General features: G+C 39.8%; 1 protein-coding gene across 2 annotated transcripts in view; it reads left to right on the forward strand.

The window, feature by feature from the left end:
- ttc27 (tetratricopeptide repeat domain 27) overlaps positions 1–26,725 on the forward strand; it is an 88,588-nt gene extending 61,863 nt beyond the window's left edge. Inside the window, exons 16-20 of one of the 2 annotated variants that reach the window (XM_040037167.1) lie at positions 3,786–3,951; positions 10,801–10,998; positions 14,598–14,709; positions 25,298–25,398; positions 26,346–26,725. In XM_040037167.1, coding sequence (XP_039893101.1) covers positions 3,786–3,951; positions 10,801–10,998; positions 14,598–14,709; positions 25,298–25,398; positions 26,346–26,471 — 703 coding nt within the window. In that variant the 3' untranslated portion in view covers positions 26,472–26,725. Of the gene's footprint in view, positions 1–3,785; positions 3,952–10,800; positions 10,999–14,597; positions 14,734–21,462; positions 22,381–25,297; positions 25,399–26,345 lie in introns of those variants that run through there. The other variant, XM_040037168.1, reaches the window with a different exon arrangement.
- Positions 26,726–27,107: the final 382 nt, after the last annotated feature.

A 27,107-nucleotide genomic window follows, 5' to 3' on the forward strand; every position in this document is an offset into this window, starting at 1 on the left:
CACTTGTAGGTTGCTTTGCTATCACTCTTCTGTCCAGTTCATCCCAAACCAGCTCGATGGGGTTTAAGTCTGGAGACTGTGCTGGCCACTCCATGTTTTCAAGCTCACCATCTTGTTCTTCTGAGGTAGTTCTGGCACAGCTTGGATGTACGTTTTGGGTCATTATCTTACTGTAGGATGAACCCCTGACCAGCTAGGCAGATCAGAGGGTTTTGCATGGTGCTGCAGAATGCTGTGGTAGAACAACACACTTCCTCCTCCATGTTTGACAGTTGATGCCACACAGTATGGAGCCATCCCTTCGCCTACTCTGTGGCGTACAGAGATCCTGCGTGAAGAACCGAAGATTTCAAATTTTGATTCATTAGTGCATAATACCTTCTCCAGACTTCAGTAGTCCTATGGCGGTGTTCCATGGCCCAGCCAAGCCTCTTTGTCTTATTCTGACAAAGAGACAAACCTGCAGCTCAAAGTCTTCTCTTCACAGTTGAAACTGAGACTAAGCTGTACTTGAAGCCATTGTCCTGTGAACTCTCAGAAACGTGTCCTCAGATTCATTTGTGGCGTTGGGTCTGCCAGACCTCTTCCTGTCAGAGTTTCTAAGTCCCTTTTGATGATGAAGGAAACTGTGCTCACTGACATCTTGACTTTATTTGTGATTTCTCTGTAGGAACGGACTACATTTTTAAGTGTCATGATGGTCTGTCTCTCTTCCATTGTTAATTACCTTTCTCTCAACATTTTTGTAGCAACACACTACTTTCTGTAGTCAATACTGTTCAACTGATGCTCACGAGGCTATGGCACCACAGTGTGTTCCAACACTGCTTTTATGCAGACAGAGGGGGCTGTAAGTAATCCAGAAAAGTTGGAACACCTATAGGAATTAGTAGCCTTTGTAAAGACAAAAGGCAGATGCTGTGTAGATTAAAGTAATGTTACTGTCAATATGAGAAATGGTCTGTCAAATTCTATTAACAGGTCGGGGTTCGAATCCAGAACATGGTCCAGTTATTGTGACCTAGGTTCTATTATAGCCACAAGTCATTACATTTTGATAGTGAGCCATATTTATTAGAACTCAAAGTCAATCATAACGAAAGCAAATGGTAGATAAGACTCAGGGGAATGAGGCAAAAATGACAAATGAATGACCAGAAAGACAAAATATCTTCAGACTGATGCTGACACTGCACTCTGTTGCCCACTGAGGTGGAAAACTTGGAAAATCTCCACATGTCCATGGATGAGAATAATGCCAGTCAGGGTTTCTGCTGCTGGGTTTCAGAACATTTTTGAGAATATGATCTGACACCTGATGCTTACGAAGCTTACGAGTGCCAATCACAGGGAAACGGATAAAGGAAATGCTATGCATTTGTTCCGGTAAGGTTAGCATAAAGTTATGCATTAGACTCTGCCAGGCTCATGACAGGACAACACACTGAGTCACACTGTACAAAGAAATAAAAATTCAAAATGAATACAGTTTTGTCAGCTTAAAAAAATCAGCGATTTAACTGGAAAGTTGTTTAATGTTAAGACCAGTCTTACGAATGGACTTGAACCTTCCCAACTTAAGCATTGTAACATGAATGCACATATGGGTAAAGCTTTTAATTAATTTAACCAACATGCATGTCATTGGGCTTGAATGGAAGGTCAATTAGTGGTCAAACAGTACAGATTAGATGCTGAGTTGTGGTGCAACACAAACTGAAAGTGCAGAGATGGCGCTTCAGTAAGTTCAGAGAGATATTTCAGACAGTAGTTCATTTTAATTTTAGTTTTATTTATACAGCAACAAACCAAAGCAACCGTTGCCTCAAGACCCCTTATATTGTAAGGTAGAGACCCTATATAACAGCGGTTCCCAACCTTTTTTGCGCCACGGACTGGTTTATGTCCGACAATATTTTCACAGACCGGCCTTTAAGGTGTCGTGGATAAATGCAACAAAATAAAACCAGTACCGGTACCAAAAAACAAGAAAATTTATTCATAACACACGTGAAAAGAAACCAAGTTATTGATAAAAATGATATAAAATAAAGATAAAAAACGATAAAAACCCCAAAAAACATAAATTTCACACCCGAGCCTCACCTCTCGCAGCCCGGTACTAAACGACTCACAGACCGGTACCAGTCCGTGGCCCGAGGGTTGGGGACCGCTGCTATATAATACAGAGAAAACCCCAACAGTTAGACAAACCTCTTTGAGCAAGCACCTGGCAACAGTGGTAAGGAAAAAATCCCTTTCAACAGGAAGAAACCTCTGGCAGATCAGGGAGGGGCGGCCATCTGCAGATGTTATGAGAGACACAACAAAAGAACACGCTGTGGACAGCAGTGAAAAGCCTTCTCTTGACATTAAAAAGCTACTGGATGTATTAACGAAGGTCATTTCTGTGGCTGATAGTTTGGGACAAGAGTGTTTTTGCAGCCTTGTGGCATAAAGAGTTTCCCTTTCAGGAAAAGAGTATTTAAATGAATCAGTTGTACTGAATTTACTGCATATTGCATAAAATCTGTGAACAAAAATCACGTCTTATGCCTGTTGTAGTTGTGATAGTTACTACTAGGAGTGTTGGTTTTTAGTAGAGGGAGATGTTTTCTGAATAAGTGCGCAGTCTGCACTTGGTGTGCTTTGCAGCTCAAAAGTTTGTATCGCCAAAACTTGCTCTGTCCTAAAGCTCTTCACTTAGTCATCATGCTGAGGTTTTAGGGGGAAACCCTAATTATTGCTCCTCAATATACTGAGACTTTCATGAAACAGAGCAGAAGTTAACTGTTTTTGTTATCAGCAGTAACTGCTTTAAAACGGAGGCTGTTGTTCATCTGTAGTTAGTGTAGACAGTCCTCAGCTGGTGTCAGTGTCTGCTTACTGTGGAGGACGCTCCGTGAAAGTTTTACAGCCCCGTTCTCTTTGATGACAGAAGGAGGCCGTTGAGTTGTTGAAGATAACCTGAATTTTTCTGTTGATAAGCACAGCTGTTTCTTTCTAATTCTCCCACTGCGTGCGAACTGTGAGCTTCTTTTTGATCTAGCTTCATCGTTAAATCTGTGTGGGGGGGAAACAGCTTAGTGGAATGGAATTTATTAATACTTAACCATTGTCTGTCTTCCCTAATGTCTACAAAAGGAATTTAGACCAAAGTAATTCTGAATTGAACTGTATGACAAACTTGCCATTACAGATGAGTGAAGTCGCTCTCATTCAGGGTGTCCCATGCTGTCATTTAGTCATTCAGAAGTAAATCCAGTGCATTCTTAAGCTTTGCTGTAAAATAGTATCTCGCCTGTCCCAGTTTACAGTCATCTCTGCCTGCCTGCTGAGACAGTCTTCACAGCAGTCGTTACAAGCATCAGAACTTCCCAGAACTTTGTACCCATCCAGACAGTGTTCAGATATTTATTTATGTATTTATAATGTACAGATAAACAAACAAACAATAAAAATACTCCAAATAAAAATATGTGAAGTTCTTCATTCCAGCCCATGTTCGTGTCTCTCTGTGTTTTTTGTTTGTTTTTTTTGTAATTTCTGGCTGTGGGGGCTTTTCAGATACAGAGGTAGACTTTTAGCCCTTGACAGCAGCCTTCTGTCCGTTCGGGCCTGAAACCGAAGCAAAGCAGGCGGGTTTTTAATTAATACCTGGTTAGTTCTACTGCCAGTTAAGCTCAAGCAGTTTTGAAATGAACCAAGCCTAGAACTTCCTAGACCTCTGTTCAACACATTTGATGATCTACTTCTAACTTGTCTCTCCTTTTTGTCATTGGCAGAAATAAGGCTTTTCGAACCCTGCAGGAAGCCCTTAAGTGTAATTACGAACACTGGCAGATCTGGGAGAACTTCATTGTTGTTAGCACTGACATCGGAGATTTTGCTGAAGCCATCAAGGCATACCACCGTCTTATGGACCTGAGGGAGAACTACAAGGACATCCAGGTACATGACTGCACTTAGTCTCTTCTTTTGTTCCATGTAGAATGGGGAAAACATTTATTCTAGGCTGCGTGTCTAATGAGACACAGCTTGGCAAACAATAAACTATACCTGGCTGGATAAAGCTTCTCAGGGGCAATCTATGTCTCCTGAAATCTGTTAGGTTTAGCTCACCATGGTCAAAAATAACAAATAAAAATGTCTGACTTGAACACATGAGACAGAGCTGTGAAGCAGGAATTGGTCCCTTTGCTCTCTGTATTTCTTTCACCTTGCAGTGCTCCTAATAAGTTGCACCAATTAACTGACTTTCTGTAAATGAAGCTTTGTCTGTGTTGAAAGGAAGAACTTTTGAAACAAAAGATATACATTTCTCTAAATTCTGGAATACTTGGCTCAAGTTCAGCGTTTTGGCTTTATCCACCTCTTCTACTCTGTGCAAAGTCTCAGAGCTTTGTGAGACGGGGAAACGTGATCTGTTGTCCAATCACAACACACCGAGCAGGTGAAACTGTTAATCTTTATCACTGTGGTCACTCATGCCGAGTCATTTAGAAACTCTGAAGGAAAAGCCTCTTGTAGTCACAGCTCATTAATTCCACAGCAACTGATGCATTCTAAATAAGAAAATTAACCATCAGCTTTGAATAAACAAGGCGAGACAGCCAGTGGTAGTATTTCCACTGTTAATGGTCTGCTTCAGCCCTGCAGTCATTTTACTCACGTAGTTTTGAGCAATTAACTTTGAAGAAGACGTCTTCCAGCCTAATGGGAATGGATAAAAATCACAGCTCTGACTCAGAGATCCTGTGGGCCTCAGAATTAAATATACAAACAGAGTCACATTTATCCCACAATACATGATCTTCTTTTTTTCTCTCTTTTGTTGTGTCCCTCTTTGTCTTCTCTGTTTCAAACAACCAAAATGGTCATTTATGCAGGTTGTGTCCTGGTCAGCCTCATCAATAAGGTTGGCAGATGTAAAAGCACACCGGTTGAAAAGGTCAGCAGCAGCAGCTTCAGAGCAGCTCACTCAGTCTTTAGTTCTCTGCTTGCCTCCTCCTCATTTTTAAATATCTTCTCAGAACACAGTTTTCTTGAACAGTTTATTAATGGCCGACAATCTCCTACAGACAACCTAACACCAAAGCCCTTTCACGGAAAAGAGCATGAAATTGCACATTTAAGGAGTGCTATAAAAGGAGTGTTTAGTAATATCCACTGTGACTAATGATAGCTCAGTCACACTAGAGTGAGAACAAGACTACAACCTCCTTGCAACTAGGAAAAATTGGTAATTGTATTTTTTTAAAATATCAAGCAACAGATTGCAAGTAGTCATAGCAACCACTTTTTTGTGTGTTAGAATTCGGTCCCCGAACAGCTGCAGTCTGACTCAGACTCCAGGCTTCTACAACGATGGCCCAAGCTCTTCCTTGAATCTTGCCTGCCTTTTGTTCTGTTCTCTGTCTAGATAACCCCACACTGCTCCAATAATGTTGAGATTCAGGCTCTGCAAAGGCCAGCCGCGACCGGCCGACTGCCCACATGTGTGTTCAACTTTGTTTTAAATCCAGGTCAATCTGTTTGACCTGGATTACAGATGGTACTGGTGGATCAGAATCTCACTGTACTTTTCTGTGTTTATAATTCAGTGAACATAGAACTTGTTCAATTTTGACAAGCTCGCCATTACCACTGCCTGAAGTGCTGCACCAAACCTTGGCAGAAGCTCCACTGTGTTTCACAGATGGCTGCTGACACTCACTCTTATAATGCTCTCCTGACCTCATCTGTACATATTTACAGTGATTTTAAAATTTCCAATTTGGATTCATTATTCCATATGACCTGTGCTTTTGATATTCAGTCCAGTTCCTGTGTAATTTGGCATACACCTGCCTGTCCTGATTGTTTCCCTTCCTTAAGAGTAGCTTCTGACAGCCATCCCTCTTCATTTGTGGCATTTTCAACTTCTGGCTTTTTTCCTGCTTTAATCCTCTACTCGATCTTTTGTCTTGTTAAATTATTCCAATTAATTCAAGGTGCTTTTTATGTAATAAAAACATTTGAATAATAAAAACAAATAAGGCTTTAAAGGGTAAAGTTCAGAAACCAATGGATGATGTTGCAGTCTTCTGTATTTTGTATAATGTAGATGTCAAACTCGTGCAGATCATCATCAAGGGAACGCGATTAAAACCAGTCCAAAGTCAGGTGCCGCTGACTTTGGACTGGGTCATTTCAACAGCACTAGCAATGTTGAATGCCGATTTGCGACAGCCAGGCCCGTGTGTGCTGGCGTGTATGAGATGATTAAATATTTTTATATGACTACTTTAATAAAATGTAGTACTGTCCCCTAAGTTCATCACCAAAAAGTCTGTCAAAGCTTGAAAGTCTGTACTTTAAATAGCTGTTCTATTTTTACCCGTCTGTTTTTACTTCGATTCACCTTAAAATGCTGCTTTGCATAACTGGTGGTGACAGACTATGTTAATTTCATTAGATCACAGTAACAAATTTAGAAGCAACGTTTTTGCCTTATTTCATTTTATGTGCTTTTTGTGTTAGTTTTTCATCACAGGCTCAGAAGGTGGGAGGGGCCACCAAGGATTGCTGTCCTATGGAATGTGGAAAGGGCTACTGACAGAGGAGCTGGTGGTCACATGACTCAGCTTTTGTGCCTCATGGGGTTAAATGGGGGATATAGACGCACATGCATTCATTTCCTTACAGTTACTATGCACAGGGAGGAGATTTTCTTTTCCATTTTTGGGTAGAAATGAACTTCCTAGAAACTCTTTGCCTGTTATCCATGTTTTTCTTGTTTTCTTTCAACACAGAAATTAGTACTTTTCCACCTAATTTAACACCCTGACACTTCAACAGGAATTCATTCAGTTTTTTCCTTTAAATATCACTTTTCACCAGAGTGATAAATACCAAAATACAAAACTAATACTTACAGATGTACTTGCACTGCCACATTCACAAGAATTCACTGGAAAATCCCATCAAACGGACTGAACTACAGATTACCCTCTTAAAATCACACTTTGTGTGTTGGAGTTTGAACAGATGTAGAGGATGTGTCCGTCAGCACACCTCTGAGGTGTTTTGCAGGATGTCTAACATGATGTTACAGTCTCTGCTCCATAGCCTTGCAGTTGATTTATCTTAATTGTGACTGCAGTGCAACCTGGCAGATGGTTCACTAACTGGTGGGGGTTGGGGAACTGGTAGATGGCAGAAATAAATGGTAAATGACCTGTATTTGTCTAGCGCTTTACTTAGTGCCTAAGGACCCCAAAGCGCTTTACACATTTAGTCATCTACCCATTCACACACTGGTGATGGCAGCTACATTGTAGCCACAGCCACCCTGGGGCGCACTGACAGAGGCGAGGCTGCCGGACACTGGCGCCACCGGGCTCTCTGACCCCCACCAGTAGGCAACGGGTGAAGTGTCTTGCCCAAGGACACAACGACTGAGACAGTTTGAGCTGGGGCTCGAACCGGCAACCTTCTGATTACAAGACGAACTGCCAACTCTTGAGCCACGATCCCCCCAAAATACGATGGAGTTCAGAGAAGGTATTTTATCAGGGAGTGAAGGCGTGCTTGCTGGCTGGCCTAACCATGCTGCATTTTCATCTGTTAAATGTGGCTTGTTTCCATCTTTGAAGCTGACTTTATAGAAAAACCACAGCTAAATGTAATGGCGGATTGCTCTACGTGGATATGCAAGGAAATTTTTAAGGTGGTCCAGTTAGAGAACAGTTTCTCAGACAAAGGTGCTTTTATAATTCAGTGCAATGTATTTTTGAAGTAGCCTTCCACTTGTATCAGTGTCTGAACAGTTAGCTGCTGACTCTCAAACAAACAACAAAAAAAGTTCAAATTCAACAGCATGTCAACAATGTTTACTATTAATTAATATTTAATTGATATTAATTGTTATTAATTTAATGTTAACAGTGACCTGGAGGGTACTCCAGTAATAATAATAATTATTATTATTCAAAAATAAAAGCTTTTTTAACAGGTGCCTTTAATAAAGTGCTTAATTTAAAAAATAATGAAAATATATTTTCCTTTTTTCTTTCTTATTAATTACATTTCATGAGTAAATCAGCAGAGCATCAGCTCCTCTTTTCTCTTTGTCTGTTTCCACGACTTACTTCTGCACCTTGTCCCACTGTGGAGTTTTCTGTTTTCATACGGGGTGGCTGTAGCTCAGGAGGTAGAGCAGGTCGTCTACTGATCGGAAGGTTGGTGGTTCGATCCCTGGTTCCCCTGGGATGAATTATAATGTACACGGTTGGTTTGTGTGTTTCCTGAGGACACACAGTGTCTGTAAAGACAAAAGGCAGATGCTGTGTAGATTAAAGTAATGTTACTGTCAATATGAGAAATGGTCTGTCAAATTCTATTAACAGGTCGGGGTTCGAATCCAGAACATGGTCCAGTTATTGTGACCTAGGTTCTATTATAGCCACAAGTCATTACATTTTGATAGTGAGCCATATTTATTAGAACTCAAAGTCAATCATAACGAAAGCAAATGGTAGATAAGACTCAGGGGAATGAGGCAAAAATGACAAATGAATGACCAGAAAGACAAAATATCTTCAGACTGATGCTGACACTGCACTCTGTTGCCCACTGAGGTGGAAAACTTGGAAAATCTCCACATGTCCATGGATGAGAATAATGCCAGTCAGGGTTTCTGCTGCTGGGTTTCAGAACATTTTTGAGAATATGATCTGACACCTGATGCTTACGAAGCTTACGAGTGCCAATCACAGGGAAACGGATAAAGGAAATGCTATGCATTTGTTCCGGTAAGGTTAGCATAAAGTTATGCATTAGACTCTGCCAGGCTCATGACAGGACAACACACTGAGTCACACTGTACAAAGAAATAAAAATTCAAAATGAATGCAATTTTGTCAGCTTAAAAAAATCAGGGGCTGAGTTGTGGTGCAACACAAACTACAGTGCAGAGATGGCGCTTCAGTAAGGTCAGAGATATATCAGACAGTGTTTGATTTTAATTGTAGTTTTATTCATACAGCAACAAACCAAAGCAAGCGTTGCCTCAAGGCCCTTTATACTGTTAGGTAAAGACCCCACAGGGTTTTTACCTAACAGTTGTGGGGATAGGTTAATTGATTATTCTAAATTGCCCATAGGTGTGAATGTGAGCGCGAATGGTTGTCTGTCTCTGTGTGTTGGCCCTGCGACAGACTGGCGACCTGTCCAGGGTGTACCCCGCCTTTCGCCCTATGACAGCTGGGATAGGCCCCAGCGCTCCCCGTGACCCTGAAAAAGATCAGTGGAAGCGAATGGATGGATGGTAAAGACCCTGTATATACAGAGAAAACCCCAACAATTAGACAAAATGCCTATAAGCAAGCACTTGATGCTGGAAAGGAAACACTCTCTTTTAACAGCAAGAAATCTACAGCAGAATGTGCTTCATGGGGTTAAATGGGGGCTATAGTTGCACATGCATTCATTTCCTTACAGTTACTGTTCACAGGGAGGAGATTTTCTTTTCCATTTTTGGATAGAACTTGAAATGAACTTCCTAGAAACTTTTTGCCTGTTATTCTTGTTTTCTCTCAACACAGAAATTAGTACTATTGCACCTAATTTCACACCCTGACACTTCAACACGAATCTTAATCCCTTTTAAAAGCAAGAAATCTGCGACAGAACCATGCTTAATCAATTTCAAGTCAGTTTTTATCTAGAAAGCCCCAAACATTCACCTCAAGGCTCTTATTATTGTAAGGTAAAGGCCCTACATGCAAAGTGGTACCGGTACATTAACGGTGATTAACGGGTGCAGCAACACAAATCAGTAAATCATATCTTCCATGATACCCACCGCCAAGTTTATTGCAAAGTAACTGATGGAGGATTCAGGGTCACCTCATCCAACCCTGACTATTTAACAAAAGGAGCATTTTAAGCCTACCGTAATCTTAAAAGTAGAGAAGGTGTCTGTCTCCTGAATCCAAACTGCTTCCACAGAAAAGGGGTACCATTCTCCTTTTATATACTCATAAGTAAGCCTGCAGTCTCAGAGCAAAGTGCTCTAATGGGTTGATACGGTATTATAAAAGTGTTTAAGATAAGATGGGACCTGACCATGACAGCTATTGAAACCTTTAATCTCCTCATGTTTGTATATGTCCAGCTGATGGCTTTTGTCCTTACCACCTAAAAGTTTTCTTGTTGTAAAGTCAACATGTGATGCCTAATGTCGGTACTAATTTTGACTTTGGCTTTTGGCTAGCCATAAGATTTACACCCAGTCATACCAAGAAGGCGGCTTAAACCTAGATGTTGCAACAGACTTAGAATGACTTAAAAAGTCATGATTGGCTTAGTTTATGATCAGACCGAAACTCTATTGGTGCAATTGGCCTCTGATTACTCATCTGTGTTCCAATAGTAAGCTTAAGTATTACATGCAGAAGTTTCCTTCCTTGTGTTATTTGTTTTTCATTTATTTATTTTTTGACTGTATTATTTATTTATTGTACTAATAACTGTACTAACTGTGGCAAACTGGCATAATTATGAGCAGACTAGTAACTCTATTTATTTAAAGACTTCTGTAATACCATCACAAATTCAAGTTTAAAAATAAAAACTGAAAACCGCATTTCCCATAAGCCCATTATTTTCCATCCAGCCTCTCAGTCATTGGGGTTTTAATGGTCTTGAGCAACGTTGCTGGTTGGATTAACAGTGATTAAGGTTGTAGCAACACATTTAAATCAGTAAATCAGATCTTCCATGATGATGTTTAAACTTGTTTTTTTTCCCCATCAGATTCTGCAGATCTTGGTGAAAGCAGTTGTTGAGAACTTGACAGACAGCCAAGGTGAGCAGGCAGGAGCCCTCCAGTCCAAACTGAAGGAGCTCCTAGGTCGGGTCAGTTCTCGCCACAGCAGTGACGCTGAGATATGGCGACAGTATGCCCTGCTGTATGGTGACGGCCACAGCTCCAACCCGGAAAACGACGACAAGGTCAGTAACATGCACTCGCATGTCTTTGTTTGTTTGTTTTTGTTGTTTTTTTATTCTAACAAGTCTTGGATCTGCCATCTTCCACTTTACAACTATACAAAGGGTCAGACCAGCTCTTCATTCAAAGCATGTGATTCCAAAGGGTTTGTTTCCTAACAGGTAATGCAGAAATCTGCAGGAAACAACTTCACATACAAGTTCATTTTCATCTGCCACCAAAGTAAAGGCACCTAAACATTAATAAAAACTAAATGCACTTAAATCAGTGGTGTGCAGTGACTTATACAGAAAGATAATCCTCAACACAAACATTTGTCATCATCTTAGATAAATTTGATCAAATTAAAACATACCATTTGTTTTTCTTTCTATTAATGTACTGTCTTTAGCTTACATTATAAAACACCTTGAGGCAACTGTTGTTGTGATTTGGTGCTATATAAATTAGAGATGGCACGATACCACTTTTTTATATCCGATACCGATATCATAAATTTGGATATCTGCCGATACCGATATTAATCCGATATAGTGTGTTTTATAGTCAATAAAACGGTTTGTTTTTTATCTTGCTGCATTTTGTATAAGTTTATACTCAAGTTAAAAAACAAAACAAAACACTAAAGCTATTCTGTTATACCTGTATGCAAAAAATACACTGCACCCAAAATATTTCATAGTTCAGCAATACTGATCAATCTAATAAAGTTAAACCTGCTCCATCCTCCCTATTCTGGTATTTTAAAGAGTAAGCAACCTAACCAATAGGGCTCTAAAACTCCCAGCAAAAAAATAAAAAAATAGGGAACCACCCCCCCGCCACCTCATGATGCTTAATCGACGTAATCAACTTTAATTTGATGCAGTGTGAAAAAAATGCCCAGAAATCAATTATTTTTCAAGAATAATTAAATAGATTCAACATCTTTCTTCAACAGAACTGCAGACTGCACAGATGGTATCTTCCCAAAGGAAAAAGTACTACAGCTTACTAGGGTATATTAGACTTAATAGTTACTATATACAGTAATGGACTTCTATACATTTTACATCAGATTAAAACTTTGGATGTAAGATTCGGATAATTATTTATTAAAAGTTAGACATTTGTTCATGCCCTATCGGCCCCCCTGGCTAAACTTTGCTAGATCCGCCCCTGCATAGTTACCAGCCGTCAGCTACGTAGAAAAAGATCCTGGTGTAGAAAGTAATATTAAATAAATTCTAACAACAGCTTATCAAGCTTAAACGTGCTGCTGTTGTTCAGCCGCTGGTTTCCTCTTTCTGGCACGAAGTGGGCCAAAAACAAACAAGAGAGACGGACTCGCGACAGAAAAGCCGATCAGCTAATCATTAATCACTTTCACGATGGAAGTAGCAGCAGGAGAGGGAGAGAGAGAGAAGAGGCAGTCGCTCCATGTATCGGTTGTTAAGCTTAACGTGGAAATGCTTTACAAACATTCAGAGATGAACTTAACATTTGCTTTATTCCTCTCTGTGAGATAACTTCCTCTGAGATGAAATGCTGGTTTGGTAGCAAGGCTACAAATACACACAGCCGCTCTATCACGTGAGCACACTGCTCCGACATGCTACGGTTATGAGCCGAGTTACGCCGTGTCGCAAGTTTTTTGATGTGCTTTTTTGATATTTAATGGATCGGATTACATTTTTTATTTCTCTCCGATATCCGATCCAGTAATTTACGTCAGTATCAGACCGATACGTAATATCGGAGCGGTCCATCTCTAATATAAATACATTGTATTGAATTACATTTGTGCCTTTCAGCACTCTGCTTAGACATCTTCAGCTTTCTGCACTCCTTCCTGACTAAAGAATTGTAAATTCTTATTCTTTAAATCATATGTCAATCGTTTAATCTTTTAAGGACCACACATCTCTGGGGGGGAAGGTTGTTGCTGAGTTCAGAAACAGGCTAAATCTTGATTTTGAAATGTACATTAATCATAAAAATCAGCTAAATTAAAAGGCTTGAGCATTGTGTGGCGTGTATGTGCAAATCATTAGAAAAAAGCTACTGCTCTCTGTTTGTCCAGTTCCAGTCATTAACAAAGTGAGATGAACACACCCATAAATGGAGACTGCCACAGTATATATCAGTATGAAACAAGCGCAGCTTTCAGCAACAATAGCCTGTTGTCCTTTACATTCATGCCACAAGATCAGAGTAATATAAAGGATAGATGCAGACTGGTGTGGAGCTTCTTCTTTTTTTTTCAATTTTTATTTATACTTAAATTTATTTTGTTTTACAAAATGAAATAATACAAGGTTCCTTGTACTAACAGAATGCCACTGACTGATGTAATATACCGCATAAAACACATTTGAACATTAAAATAACATTTACAAACCTCATATGGTGGAAAAATGTTACCATGATGGCCTCACAAGTCAAATCTGTAGTGTAATCCCTGTTGTTTAACTTTGCTGCTTGAATCATGTATTTAGTTGAGCCACACAAAGTGGCAATAGATGGCTTTGAAAACACCCGTTTGTAGGTTTGGATGCCTAATGATCCAGTGGATATTTGGCTAACAGAAGGTCTCTTATAAATCCTCTATCCGGTTGTTCAGTCTGACGTCACTAGCCGTGTCTGGGCCTAAACTCCGCTGCAGGTCCATATATCAAACGATCACTATGGCATTACTGAGAGTTGAAAAACTGTCTAAAGTCTTTCATCTTTAATAAAATGATCAGCGTTCTGCTCTACCAGGTGTAACAATTGAGTTTAACATCCAGGCATCCATGAAAACGGAATTTATGACATTTAACGGAGTTAGAAGTTAGCAGGGAGTTAGCTCGCTAGCTTCTATCTAAATACAATATAGCATGTCCTGACTGCGGGGTTTTGGAAACAAATTAAAACGTACAGCTCGGTTATCACTTCCAGCATAAATGAAGACAGAAAACTAAACAGCAGTGACGTTTGTAGGGTTACTGAAGTTGGGCTAGCTGGTATATAATGATGTGCTACGTGACCGCTAGCGACACAGCTATGTTAGCATAATATAAACAAGCTAACTTTTTTTCCACTCGATAAAAGTTAACGTGAGTGTTCTCGGTGGTCAGGAACAAATGTAATCGCATGGCAGGATGCTGTAAAAGGACCAAACTTCAGCCAGGAGAACAACTGAGATAATCCATCCACAATACGAGGTTAGTCATTCATATACTGCTGCATGGGCTGGGCTGTAGTTACATCCTAAGGTTGTAACTACAGCCCACTGTTGACCCGAGGGAGGTCAACAGTGATCACTGACTGTTTTAGGAGCTTTTTGAGATCAAATAGAAGAAAATACAAAACATTAAACATGTTAACAACACAAAAGCCATATTAAACGCAGACTACTTTAGGCCCGGAAGTAGGATTCGTCGCGTCATCACTGAACAACCGGATTCCTTGAGCACTCCTCAGTGAATCACCATCAATTATTCACTCTTGTTTTACTTTTGGTTTCCAACAGTCTCCTTGTTTGGAAATTTAAAACAAGTCAAGGGTAAAAGTGGGGGCTGCATTTGACTACCAGAATGGTACTGCAGCTTCTGTGTTTTGTTTTGTTTTGTTTTTCTAGGCACTGCAGTTCCTGTCCAAGGCCCATCGCTGTGAGGTTCAGGGAGGCGGTTGGGAGAAAGAACCTGCTCTCTTCAAGGAGGTGATCAAACAAGCTGTCCACATGGGAGAAGGTTAGCTCACCACCCAGCTCTGTATGCCCTCAGAGAGTGATATTATACCCCTCATGTCAAACTGACAGGTCATGAATTATTCATGAGCTCCGGAAGTAGGAAGTAATTAAGGAAGTAATAAAAATATGATATTCATAAAAATATGATATTCATAAAAATGATATTCATAAAAATATGATATTCATAAAAATATGCTAGTTCATAGCTCATTGCTTTTCCCCCCCTAAAAACAACTAATGGATTATTTAGATACTTTCTTATATATCAAATATCATTCTTTTATTTCTTTAAGCCATTAAATTTTTTTTATTTTTCTATGCTCAAAAAACGCCATCTGGTGGCGGGTCAGTGTGTGGGCGTGCGCGCGTGCGCGCCTGAGACTGTGTGTCTGGGCGCGCGGGGGCGCGCCCGTGTCTCCGGACCGTGCTCTCTCGGGCTCCGTGCTCATGTGTTTAAAAATGTATTAAACCATATTAAAATTGTTTAGTTAAACTTGTGCTTTTGTAACGTTCAGTATGGCCACAAACACATGCTGCATGCCTTGGGGGAAAACTTTATTTCGATTTTTATGCATTTGTAGATTTAGAATAAAACTCATACTCAGAAAAAACTCGCGATCCCCGCAGCCCCCTTAACCTAATCCTTAGATACATAAGCAGGGAAAACTCCTTAAAAAACCCTCCGCGTTTTCTCCAAAACCCTACAATAACTTGTTAGGGTACCCCCTCTATTCCCAAAACCTTATATTCGATAACAGGGGGAATCCTGAAAAAATCCTTAGTCTTTTTTTCTCAAATTCAGCGCCCCGCGGCTCCCTTCATGCTCAGCCGAACAAAGCCAAAACTCCTTTAAAAAAATTCTCCGCGATTTCTCCAAAACCTTAAAATAACTTGTTAGCTACCCTCTATTCCCAAAAGCCTTATAATTCAAAACAGGGGGAAAAGTCCTTAGTCTTTTTTCTTCAAAAACTTCCCTCTTACTAGCAAGCTCTAAAATTCAACCCACACTCTAAGTTCTACCTCACTCTTAATCTCCGATCCACAACTTCTTGCAGAGCACAATTTTTTCCTGCTTGTTCGCTCCCCGCTCTGCTCCCGAATGCGCTGCTTACCTCGTTTGAAAATTCCCCCCTTAGACAAACTCCCCCTTACTTCGCCCCGCTGCCAATCACATAACCCTTGCACCGCTCCCTTTGCACCCCGGTTAGCCAATCCGCTCCAGGTCCGATTTTATGATCTCCCCCTGAGGTTAAGACTGCCGTCGAGCTCCCAGAAGACCTCTGACTTCAGACATATCAACAACTCGCGCCGCTCAGACTGCTTGCGAGTTCGCATATGGAGCGGCCGATTTCAACAGCAACTTGCCTCTCTTTCCTTATCCGCATATCATTCGGTAAGTGTTAATCTTCCTCTCTAACTACATTTTTGCATTTTCCTTTTTACCATTCTGTCAATCCTTTCATTTGAAAAAAAAAATATCATAATGGTTTGTAACACGTACAATACACCATCTGTCCATCCATTCGCCTCCACTTATCCTTTTTTCAGGCTCGCGCGGTGCGCTGGAGCCTATTCCATGTACAATACACTTTAAAATATATATAAGCTCCACTTTTAACTCCTGTAAAAGTTTATACATTACATCTCTACATCACCTATCATGGCCTCATCAGGTATCTCATATCATCTTGTTATGTTATGCTCCTTTGATATTTTGCTAGTTTGCGTGTTTTAAAACTCTTTTTGTTTTTCTTTATATTTTTAGACCCAGATGTGTTAACCTGATCCCTGCGAAACACCAGCTCTGCGTGGATTTTGACCGCGAGTGACCGGATGTTGTTTCCGGCCTGAGGTTGCCTGAAATGCCATGAGGCTCGTTTGAAAGATTGCGCCCGAGACCAACTCCGCCTCCAAGGCACGCATACCTTTAGCTGCCACCAGTGAGATATCAGAGCCGGGCTCCACATATCCAATCAGGAGCACGAGCAAGACAGCTTTTGCAGACTCTCCAGAAATATACAAGTCCTTACCAACTGCTCTGCAACCCAGTGTTTCTGGTCCCCTCACTAACATCGCTTTTTGAGATATTTTTTATGAACCACCAAAAAAGCAATTTTACCCCACAGTACAGAAGACTGGGTCTGAGGGCAGCAGCGGGGACAAATGATTGTAATGAAGTGATGGACATTTCATGGCTGGTCTTGCATAATCGTGAGTTATTATGTCATATGGTGATAAGTACATAGTTTTGCAATAGGCATACAAGCACTGTGGAAAAAGTAATCATAAAACTGTTTTTGTGAACACCCTACGTTATGCTTTAAAAAAATGTGATACATGTAATGTGATCATCAAAGAACATGATTTAAAAAAAAAAAAAACTTTTATTCTTATGCTTTTAAAGTATGTCAGATTATCTTAAAACACTTATTTGTATGTTATAATGTTTTTCTTACACCATGTGTAATTTTTATAGACACCTTATTCATTGTATCAATGTGTAATTATGTATCTTTGATAAATAAATAAAATATTTAATCTTGTATTTGTGTACTTTCTGGTGATTCAATAAAAAATTAGTCACATATCGCTCTGATAAACACAGATGGCTGAAAGAAATGTTTGATGGAACAAAGGAAACAAGTGTCTTGCTGCTAAACTTTTAAGTCACCATGGTTTAAATGAGAAAGTCTGTATGTAAAACATGAAAAACTCCATATCAGTGATATCTACAAGGGTGTACTCATTTCTTTGTAATGGTACTTTACTGTTCCAATGAAACAAAAAGAAAATCTCATTTTTAAAGTACATTTTTCGGCCATCCTGACCTATTTTCAGGGGCAAGAATGTTGATGTTAGACTGTGTTTTAAATCAGGTTGTGATCTTAAACTAACTATCACAGCACTGATTTTACTGATTTCAGTTGTAATCTCAATTAGAATCCCAATTTGGCTTTTCTCCAGTCAGTGTTATGGTGAAATTTAACTTGTTCTTTTGTGTAATTGCACATGGCCCAGCAAAGGACCCCTTAGTAAGCTGTACAGCATAAGTTTTCAATTCACTTTTGTCAGAAAACTTCACAGTATGAGAAGTTACAGCACAGTTTCTCCAAACGTGTGGTTCTTTTTCAGCCAGCGTGCTTTTAGAGCATCTACATTAGCTCATGTAGTAAAAGTACAATCAGTAAGTGTACTTTAACATTTGAGATTCCGAGTGACTCTTGCTTAGATCATGTGAACTATATCATGAACCTTTTTTTGTATAATGCATCAAACGTGTTCAAATCAGTTTATTTTCAATTTATTTTAACTAATCTAGAGACAAGCAAGTCCTTTTTAGCTTCTGTTATGTATTTACCTCTCACACCTTAATCTAGATGTTAGTGTTCTCAGAGTTAACATGTCTCATGTTGCCATGTTGTATTTCTAATACCCAGCCTCAGTGTTCGCCCTGTTGACCCTCAAATCCAAACACCAATGATCTAGATATTCACAAAATTCATAAGGAGATTCTTAAGGTCTTAAGTTTTGTTGTTTTTATGTTTTACAAAAAAAAAACTTCACATTTTTTATATTTTTAAACGAAAGTGACATGCAAGGATATTTTTCTTTAGTGATGTTGCTTCAGCAATCTCAAATACTAATTATTCTGGGAATTTTTATGGTCAAACTATGTGATTTTCCAAATGTGTGTGTGTGTGTGGAATAAAATGACCTTGTTCTTATGATGTTGTCACCGTGAATCATTTAGGATTAACAACACAAATTGTATCGATAGCAGAAACAGTCTTATAACTTATAGTTCTCACACGTTACCGCTAGTTTTACAAACGCAGTCTTCTTCCTTTCTGTTTATGTAGCTTTTATGAAACTGATTTTCCATAGTACAAGTAGAATTTAATTTTTCTTTGCTCTCCAGTATAAATGCAATAATTTGCAGGCTTTTTACTGAAACTCTCACAATGCAACACTCAATGCTCAGAGCTTCATATATCAACAGCTCTGAAAATATCTTCTTTTTTAAAGTACTCATTACAAAGAAATGAGTACACCTTTGTAGATATCACTGATATGGAGTTTTTCATGTTTTACATACAGACTTTCTCATTTAAACCATGGTGACTTAAAAGTTTAGCAGCAAGACACTTGTTTCCTTTGTTCCATCAAACATTTCTTTCAGCCATCTGTGTTTATCAGAGCGATATGTGACTAATTTTTTATTGAATCACCAGAAAGTACACAAATACAAGATTAAATATTTTATTTATTTATCAAAGATACATAATTACACATTGATACAATGAATAAGGTGTCTATAAAAATTACACATGGTGTAAGAAAAACATTATAACATACAAATAAGTGTTTTAAGATAATCTGACATACTTTAAAAGCATAAGAATAAAAGTTTTTTTTTTTTTAAATCATGTTCTTTGATGATCACATTACATGTATCACATTTTTTTAAAGCATAACGTAGGGTGTTCACAAAAACAGTTTTATGATTACTTTTTCCACAGTGCTTGTATGCCTATTGCAAAACTATGTACTTATCACCATATGACATAATAACTCACGATTATGCAAGACCAGCCATGAAATGTCCATCGCTTCATTACAATCATTTGTCCCCGCTGCTGCCCTCAGACCCAGTCTTCTGTACTGTGGGGTAAAATTGCTTTTTTGGTGGTTCATAAAAAATATCTCAAAAAGCGATGTTAGTGAGGGGACCAGAAACACTGGGTTGCAGAGCAGTTGGTAAGGACTTGTATATTTCTGGAGAGTCTGCAAAAGCTGTCTTGCTCGTGCTCCTGATTGGATATGTGGAGCCCGGCTCTGATATCTCACTGGTGGCAGCTAAAGGTATGCGTGCCTTGGAGGCGGAGTTGGTCTCGGGCGCAATCTTTCAAACGAGCCTCATGGCATTTCAGGCAACCTCAGGCCGGAAACAACATCCGGTCACTCGCGGTCAAAATCCACGCAGAGCTGGTGTTTCGCAGGGATCAGGTTAACACATCTGGGTCTAAAAATATAAAGAAAAACAAAAAGAGTTTTAAAACACGCAAACTAGCAAAATATCAAAGGAGCATAACATAACAAGATGATATGAGATACCTGATGAGGCCATGATAGGTGATGTAGAGATGTAATGTATAAACTTTTACAGGAGTTAAAAGTGGAGCTTATATATATTTTAAAGTGTATTGTACATGGGATAGGCTCCAGCGCACCGCGCGAGCCTGAAAAAAGGATAAGTGGAGGCGAATGGATGGACAGATGGTGTATTGTACGTGTTACAAACCATTATGATATTTTTTTTTTTCAAATGAAAGGATTGACAGAATGGTAAAAAGGAAAATGCAAAAATGTAGTTAGAGAGGAAGATTAACACTTACCGAATGATATGCGGATAAGGAAAGAGAGGCAAGTTGCTGTTGAAATCGGCCGCTCCATATGCGAACTCGCAAGCAGTCTGAGCGGCGCGAGTTGTTGATATGTCTGAAGTCAGAGGTCTTCTGGGAGCTCGACGGCAGTCTTAACCTCAGCGGGAGATCATAAAATCGGACCTGGAGCGGATTGGCTAACCGGGGTGCAAAGGGAGCGGTGCAAGGGTTATGTGATTGGCAGCGGGGCGAAGTAAGGGGGAGTTTGTCTAAGGGGGGAATTTTCAAACGAGGTAAGCAGCGCATTCGGGAGCAGAGCGGGGAGCGAACAAGCAGGAAAAAATTGTGCTCTGCAAGAAGTTGTGGATCGGAGATTAAGACCGAGGTAGAACTTAGAGTGTGGGTTGAATTTTAGAGCTTGCTAGTAAGAGGGAAGTTTTTGAAGAAAAAAGACTAAGGACTTTTCCCCCTGTTTTGAATTATAAGGCTTTTGGGAATAGAGGGTAGCTAACAAGTTATTTTAAGGTTTTGGAGAAATCGCGGAGAATTTTTTTAAAGGAGTTTTGGCTTTGTTCGGCTGAGCATGAAGGGAGCCGCGGGGCGCTGAATTTGAGAAAAAAAGACTAAGGATTTTTTCAGGATTCCCCCTGTTATCGAATATAAGGTTTTGGGAATAGAGGGGGTACCCTAACAAGTTATTGTAGGGTTTTGGAGAAAACGCGGAGGGTTTTTTAAGGAGTTTTCCCTGCTTATGTTTCTAAGGATTAGGTTAAGGGGGCTGCGGGGATCGCGAGTTTTTTCTGAGTATGAGTTTTATTCTAAATCTACAAATGCATAAAAATCGAAATAAAGTTTTCCCCCAAGGCATGCAGCATGTGTTTGTGGCCATACTGAACGTTACAAAAGCACAAGTTTAACTAAACAATTTTAATATGGTTTAATAGATTTTTAAACACATGAGCACGGAGCCCGAGAGAGCACGGTCCGGAGACACGGGCGCGCCCCCGCGCGCCCAGACACACAGTCTCGGGCGCGCGCGCGCGCGCCCACACACTGACCCGCCACCAGATGGCGTTTTTTGAGCATAGAAAAATAAAAAAAATTTAATGGCTTAAAGAAATAAAAGAATGATATTTGATATATAAGAAAGTATCTAAATAATCCATTAGTTGTTTTTAGGGGGGAAAAAGCAATGAGCTATGAACTAGCATATTTTTATGAATATCATATTTTTATGAATATCATTTTTATGAATATCATATTTTTATGAATATCATATTTTTATTACTTCCTTAATTACTTCCTACTTCCGGAGCTCATGAATAATTCATGACCTGTCAGTTTGACATGAGGGGTATAATATCACTCTCTGCCCTCACAGCCATTTCTCAGAGGAACAGAGAAGATGAAAGGATGGCGATGAGATGGAAAAGCGATATCTCTGATTACAGTTTAGATGATAATCTCCTCAAACCTTTGATGTTTTCATTACAGTAAGACAGATTCATAGAGTTAAACACTGGAGAGGCAATCAGAAGTGACTTTGAAAAAATAATAATAATGCTGTGAGGTATTAAATGTGTTTGCATTCTCCATCAGTTTATCCTTCCTCCCTCAACTAATGTTAGCCATGTTCCTGGGTGTGATGTTTGGGTTCTTTAAAACACAATTCAAATCCCTTCACTTTTAAATACTTTAGATACTTTTAAATACTTGTGTGTTAGATTTGATTGTCAGTGAATAAGACTGGATTTTTGTACATGTCTACATTAGTTTAGTTAATATTTGTATTCAATATAATAATAATAACGATCAATGCCTCATGCTACATATAGTCTGTGGGTTTTTTTGTATGCTGTCTGTGATGCAGCATTATAGAGGTACTTCTGATCATCTGATTCTACCAGGATCACAGTACCATCTGCTCATCTGCAAGCTCTCTTCAAACCAATGTTCAAACCAAAATTCTCCCATATCACCCCTGTGTTAAAATCCTTGCACTGGCTTCCGGTTGAGTATAGATATCAGTTTAAAATCCTCACTTTTACATTCATGTCCCTACAAGGTGAGGCCCCCACTTATATCACTGAGCTTCTCCAACCCTACTCTCCAAACCAGATCCTTAGATCCACTGATTCCATGGACCCGTTTGAAAACGAAGGGGGATCCCGCTTTTCAAACCTTGGCTCGAATATTATGGAACAGTTTACCTCCCCCGCTACGCACCATCAACTCTGTAGCTACTTTTAAAAAACAACTCAAAACACTTCTGTTTAGACAGGCATTTAGGTAATATTCATGTGTGGTGTACTGTTTTAGTGGATATGTTATTATACCCTCTTTATAGTGTTTTATTTTTCGTTTGGTTTGCTTTTATTCCCTTGTGAAGCACTTTGAAATAACTTCCTGTTTTAAAAAGTGCTCTATAAATAAATTTTACTTACAATGTTTTATTATCTGAAAGAGGAACCATTACATCCTCTAAGATAAAAACAGCAAATGAATTATTCCAAATACCAAAAAGGTAAATTATACATGCAGTGCATCTGGAAAGTATCCACAACACTTGTTCCACATTTTGTCACGTTACACCCTTATTTCAAAATGGAAATACATTCAGTTTTAATTCACGTACACAATATTGCGGGATTGGTGACTTTTTACTTAGAGTGCTTTTAGTTTCTGGGGTGCTGTGCAGCTTTTCAACTCAGTGACCGCCTGATATAGGGAGAGCCTGATCAGACCCAGCTGCCCTGCTAGGCTTCCTGGCACTGCCCCACCCGGCCACAACGAGTGAACTCTTTGGCCTAAATGCAAAGTGTCCTCTCTCAAGGAAATTGGGCTCATCATCTGGCCAATACCATCGCTGGCACACATCCACATGCCGTGAGGATGTGAAAACCAAGGAAAAATGAATGCAGTCATGTACAGAGAGCCTTGATGATAACCTGCTCCAGAGTGCTCACTAGGCCGGACTTGACCGAAGGTTTATATGCCAAGAGCACACAGCCAAGATAACAGTGAAGTGGCTTCAGGGCCAGAGCCCCGACCCAAGTGATCATATCTGGAGCGATCTGAAAATGGCTGTGCAATGACGCTCTGCATCTAACCTGATGCAGCTCGAGAGGTTCTGCAAAGAAGAATGGAAGAACCTGTTCAAAAATAGTTATACTTGAGGCTTTAACATGCAACATTTGGAGTTAGGCTGTATAGCTTCTGCTTAAACACAAAAACATCTGGTTGATAAAACTCTTGATCACCTCCCTTACATGACAAAACGACAAACAAATAAAGTGCTGAGAATACTTTTGTGATGTATTGGGTAAGCGTTCAGGGTCACCTGATCTATTCCTGCCAATAAGCTTTAAAAAAATGTAAGCGCCCAGTTTGTCTCCCAAATACAAACTGGGCACTGGTTCCACAGAGAAACTTGAAGCCTCTACCTCCCGTTCTACTGTTAACCCTAAAACACTAATGTCAGGTGATTTTCACCCACGTAAAACTGATAGTGTTACAAAACTCCACATTAATATAGTTTTTTGCTCTCACAAGTAAACTGAGAGTAAAGTGTTGTATTGAGGTGATGTGGTAGTATGAGTTCTAAGTAAGATGGGGCCTGTTACTTCATGTAGTATTGGCAGTTGGGCATGGAGGACCAGATCTTTGTCATGAGCTTCTCTTTTAGGTGGAGAAGCATTCAGTGCGTTCGATGCATTACCTGTCCTTTGGGATTAATCTCACAGTTGGACATGCTGGTATCTCCCCCCTGACCTGATTTAAAATCTGTGAAATAAAAAAAAAACACTCAATGATGTAAAAAATTTAAATTTCAAGGAAAAACCCCTGAAATTGGCTAGCATAAATTCTTATAGTGTCCACTAATGGAAAAGGGGTGGAACAATTACTGTTAAATGAAAGCGTCCAAACTGAACCACTGAACAACAGCAGCTTTAATCAGGGAGGTGATCAAGAGTTTTATCAACCAGACGTTTTTACGTTTAAGCGGAAGCTATACAGCCTAAGTCCAAGTACACATTGTTTAATAGTGTTTGAGTACAGAAAATGGCTTCTGGGACACTTAAAAATTACAAAACATTTTGGGAAAGCTACAAACATCAGCCACACTTGAATCTAGGATTCCATCCATCTATCTTCTTCCACTATCCGTGGCCAGGTCTCAGGGGCAGCAACCTAAGCAGAGTGGTTCTGCTCTGAGCCCCTAATTCCTCACCCTATCACTAAGGGAGAGGCCAGACACCCTTCGGACAAAGCCCATTTCCACCGCTTGTATCCACGATCACGTTCTTTCAGTCACGGCTCGTGGGCATATGTGATGGTAGGGATGTAGATCGACTAGTAAATTGAGATCTTCGCTTTTACACTAAGCGCTCTCTTCCCCAAACTGGACCAGTACAACATCCGCATCACTGCAGCCGCAGCACCAATTCGTCTGTTCCCGTCACTCGTCAACAAGTCCCCAAGATATTTAAATTGCTCCACTTGGGGCAGGAACTCGTCTCTGACCCGGGGTGGGGAATCCATCGTTTTCCAGCTGAGGACCATGGCCTCAGATTTGGAGGTGCTGATTCTCATTCCCACTGCTAGGATTCCCCAAAGTACTAAAAGGTTAGGAGTTGATTACATACACACTCTATGAAATACTCAAATAGAGGTAAACATTCGCCAAAAAATGAGCTGGACACTGTCATACAGTAGAAATGCCCAATCAATCTGAAATGGAGAATAACTCAAGTGTTACCATCTGTAGGATTAGATTTTGATTTTGTTTAAAGACAGAAGAATAAATGGAGAGGGCTTAGAGAAAAGATAGCAAAATAGTACTTCCTAGTGAGTTTAGAAAATGTGTTGCTGTTACTTGACTACAGGTCTTGGTTGAACTCTTTCTAATCCCTTTAATCTCCCCCTAATCCCCTCCATGTTGGGGGCATACTTGTGGGTTGCAAAATGGTCCAAACACACTCCAGTGATACAGCTCACACAAGCAATGAAATGCAACACTTTTGAGGGTTTTGGAAGACACCTTTAGGATTCCTATATTTGATATTTGTGCTTGTGCACGGTTGTCCCAAAGAATTAACTACTATGGTAATAAATCTGATTTCTGACTTTCTAAATGCTGCTTCTGTGCTTAGATGCAGAAGCTTTTCCCTGCATTCTCTAAGTCTCTCTTTCTCTGCATCACAGTGGCACTCAGTTGCAGTGTGAAGAAGAGTAATCCAGCAGAAGCTCTTCAGATACTCTCCTCTACACGCCTCAGTCTCAGGAGTCTGGCCACCAAAGCCAAGGTAACATTAAGAGACCCCCACTTAGCACGAAGCAGATATCTGCCTCACTTTATAGACAGTTTTCCTGATCAGGAACTAGGAGGAGGATTGAGTTTAGCCTGTCCTACTGTGTGTGTTCTTACTGTAGCAATTGCTCCTATAGGACCTCTTTCAGTGATGTTTTCGGGTTGTTCCTACTGCTTGTCAAGTACTTCTGACCTGCCCTGAAAAATTAAACACTAAACCTTGTTTGCACCTATTTTGCATTTCCCTTTGTTTATGGACATTTAATGTATGTTGTATACCAATATTAGACGCTGATATTAAAAGATAAGTAAATTTTCATACCATCCATATAAGTAAAAGCTTAGGTTTAGGAGTGCTATGATCACTGATTCATTTTCTTTCTGTTCTTGGCTCTCCATGATGTTAGTAAGAATGGGCATCCTTATATGGTCATTCTAGGTGTACAGCTTTGGCTATGAGCAAGAAAGCCACACCTTCCTGCCTCACTTCACCATGGGCAGCCAATCAGAAGAAAAGTTGGCTTGAAGAAATGCAGACCTTAAAGGGGGCAAGACTAAATTACTTTCATCAGACACAGGGTGAAGTCAATGGTTGCATCAAGGCCTAGTATAAGATAAATAAGGATTATTTTAAACTGCAAAATAACAATAAGGTATCTGGAACCTCTTTAGCTCGTGGTCTTCACTCAGTAAGTGACGACGGCAGCACATGCTCATGCAGATGTTGTCAGCATGCAGCCTGACACAAAATCTTTACCAGGTTGTGACACCATTCAAATCATCTGTTCTGCCTGAACAAACTCCTCCAGCAGGCGATCAAGACAAATGTCAGACGTGAAGATTTAGACACAGGCGTTTGGGTTGTTAAGTCGTTCTTCTCAGTGGTATAAGTTAACATTAATGACTTTATACTTGACTCTTCCATTGTATATCGTCTTCCAGCAAATCCACACAGACGTGGCCACAGGGAGGATCCATGCTGAGCTGCAGGACGGCGTTACTGCTGTGGAGCAAGTCATCACCGAGCTGCAAGATCTGAGTGGGAAGCTGCGTAACCAGTCACAGTGACCATCCATCTCTAATATGCCCCTTTTGTGGCAAAAGAGACAACCTTTGGTTCTCAGGGGTCCTCAGTAAGACTGAGTAATAAAGACCCAAACCAGCTCTACACCTGCATTTATCATCACAGTGTATTACTGAACCTGTTAAATAAAGCAAGCCAAAGGACTGAATTTGTAATCCTATTTTTATACCTTTATGTCCACTTTGAAATGTAAACACTCACTGGGTGGCATCTTAAAATACAATGTTAAAAATTTGAATGCTTGCTTTGATTTTTTTTTGTTGTAAATGAAGTGATAAAATCACCTTTATCTGTGATAAACAAAGTGATCAGTTGACAGATTTTGAAGCTGCATCCATACAGAATAGGCTCTCGGGACAGGATGCAGCTTTAGGTCATCTGTATCTGTAAATATTTAGATCCCCTCTCTCATCCACTGAAGAGACACATGTAAATGTAGTAAAAAAAATAGACCTAGATTGGAAAAATGTGATTGGTACAGTAGGTTACTGTACCCATTGTGGTCATTTCTGCAGAACAGAACATGGAAGAAAAATCGAGCCTCTATTCCAACTTCTTTGTCGGACATATTTCAAGATGCATACTCTAAAAATCTTAAATCTAGGCTCTTTCTTTTTTTA

Source organism: Simochromis diagramma, unplaced genomic scaffold (assembly GCF_900408965.1).
Source record: "Simochromis diagramma unplaced genomic scaffold, fSimDia1.1 OVJJ01000197.1, whole genome shotgun sequence".
NCBI lineage: Eukaryota > Metazoa > Chordata > Actinopteri > Cichliformes > Cichlidae > Simochromis > Simochromis diagramma.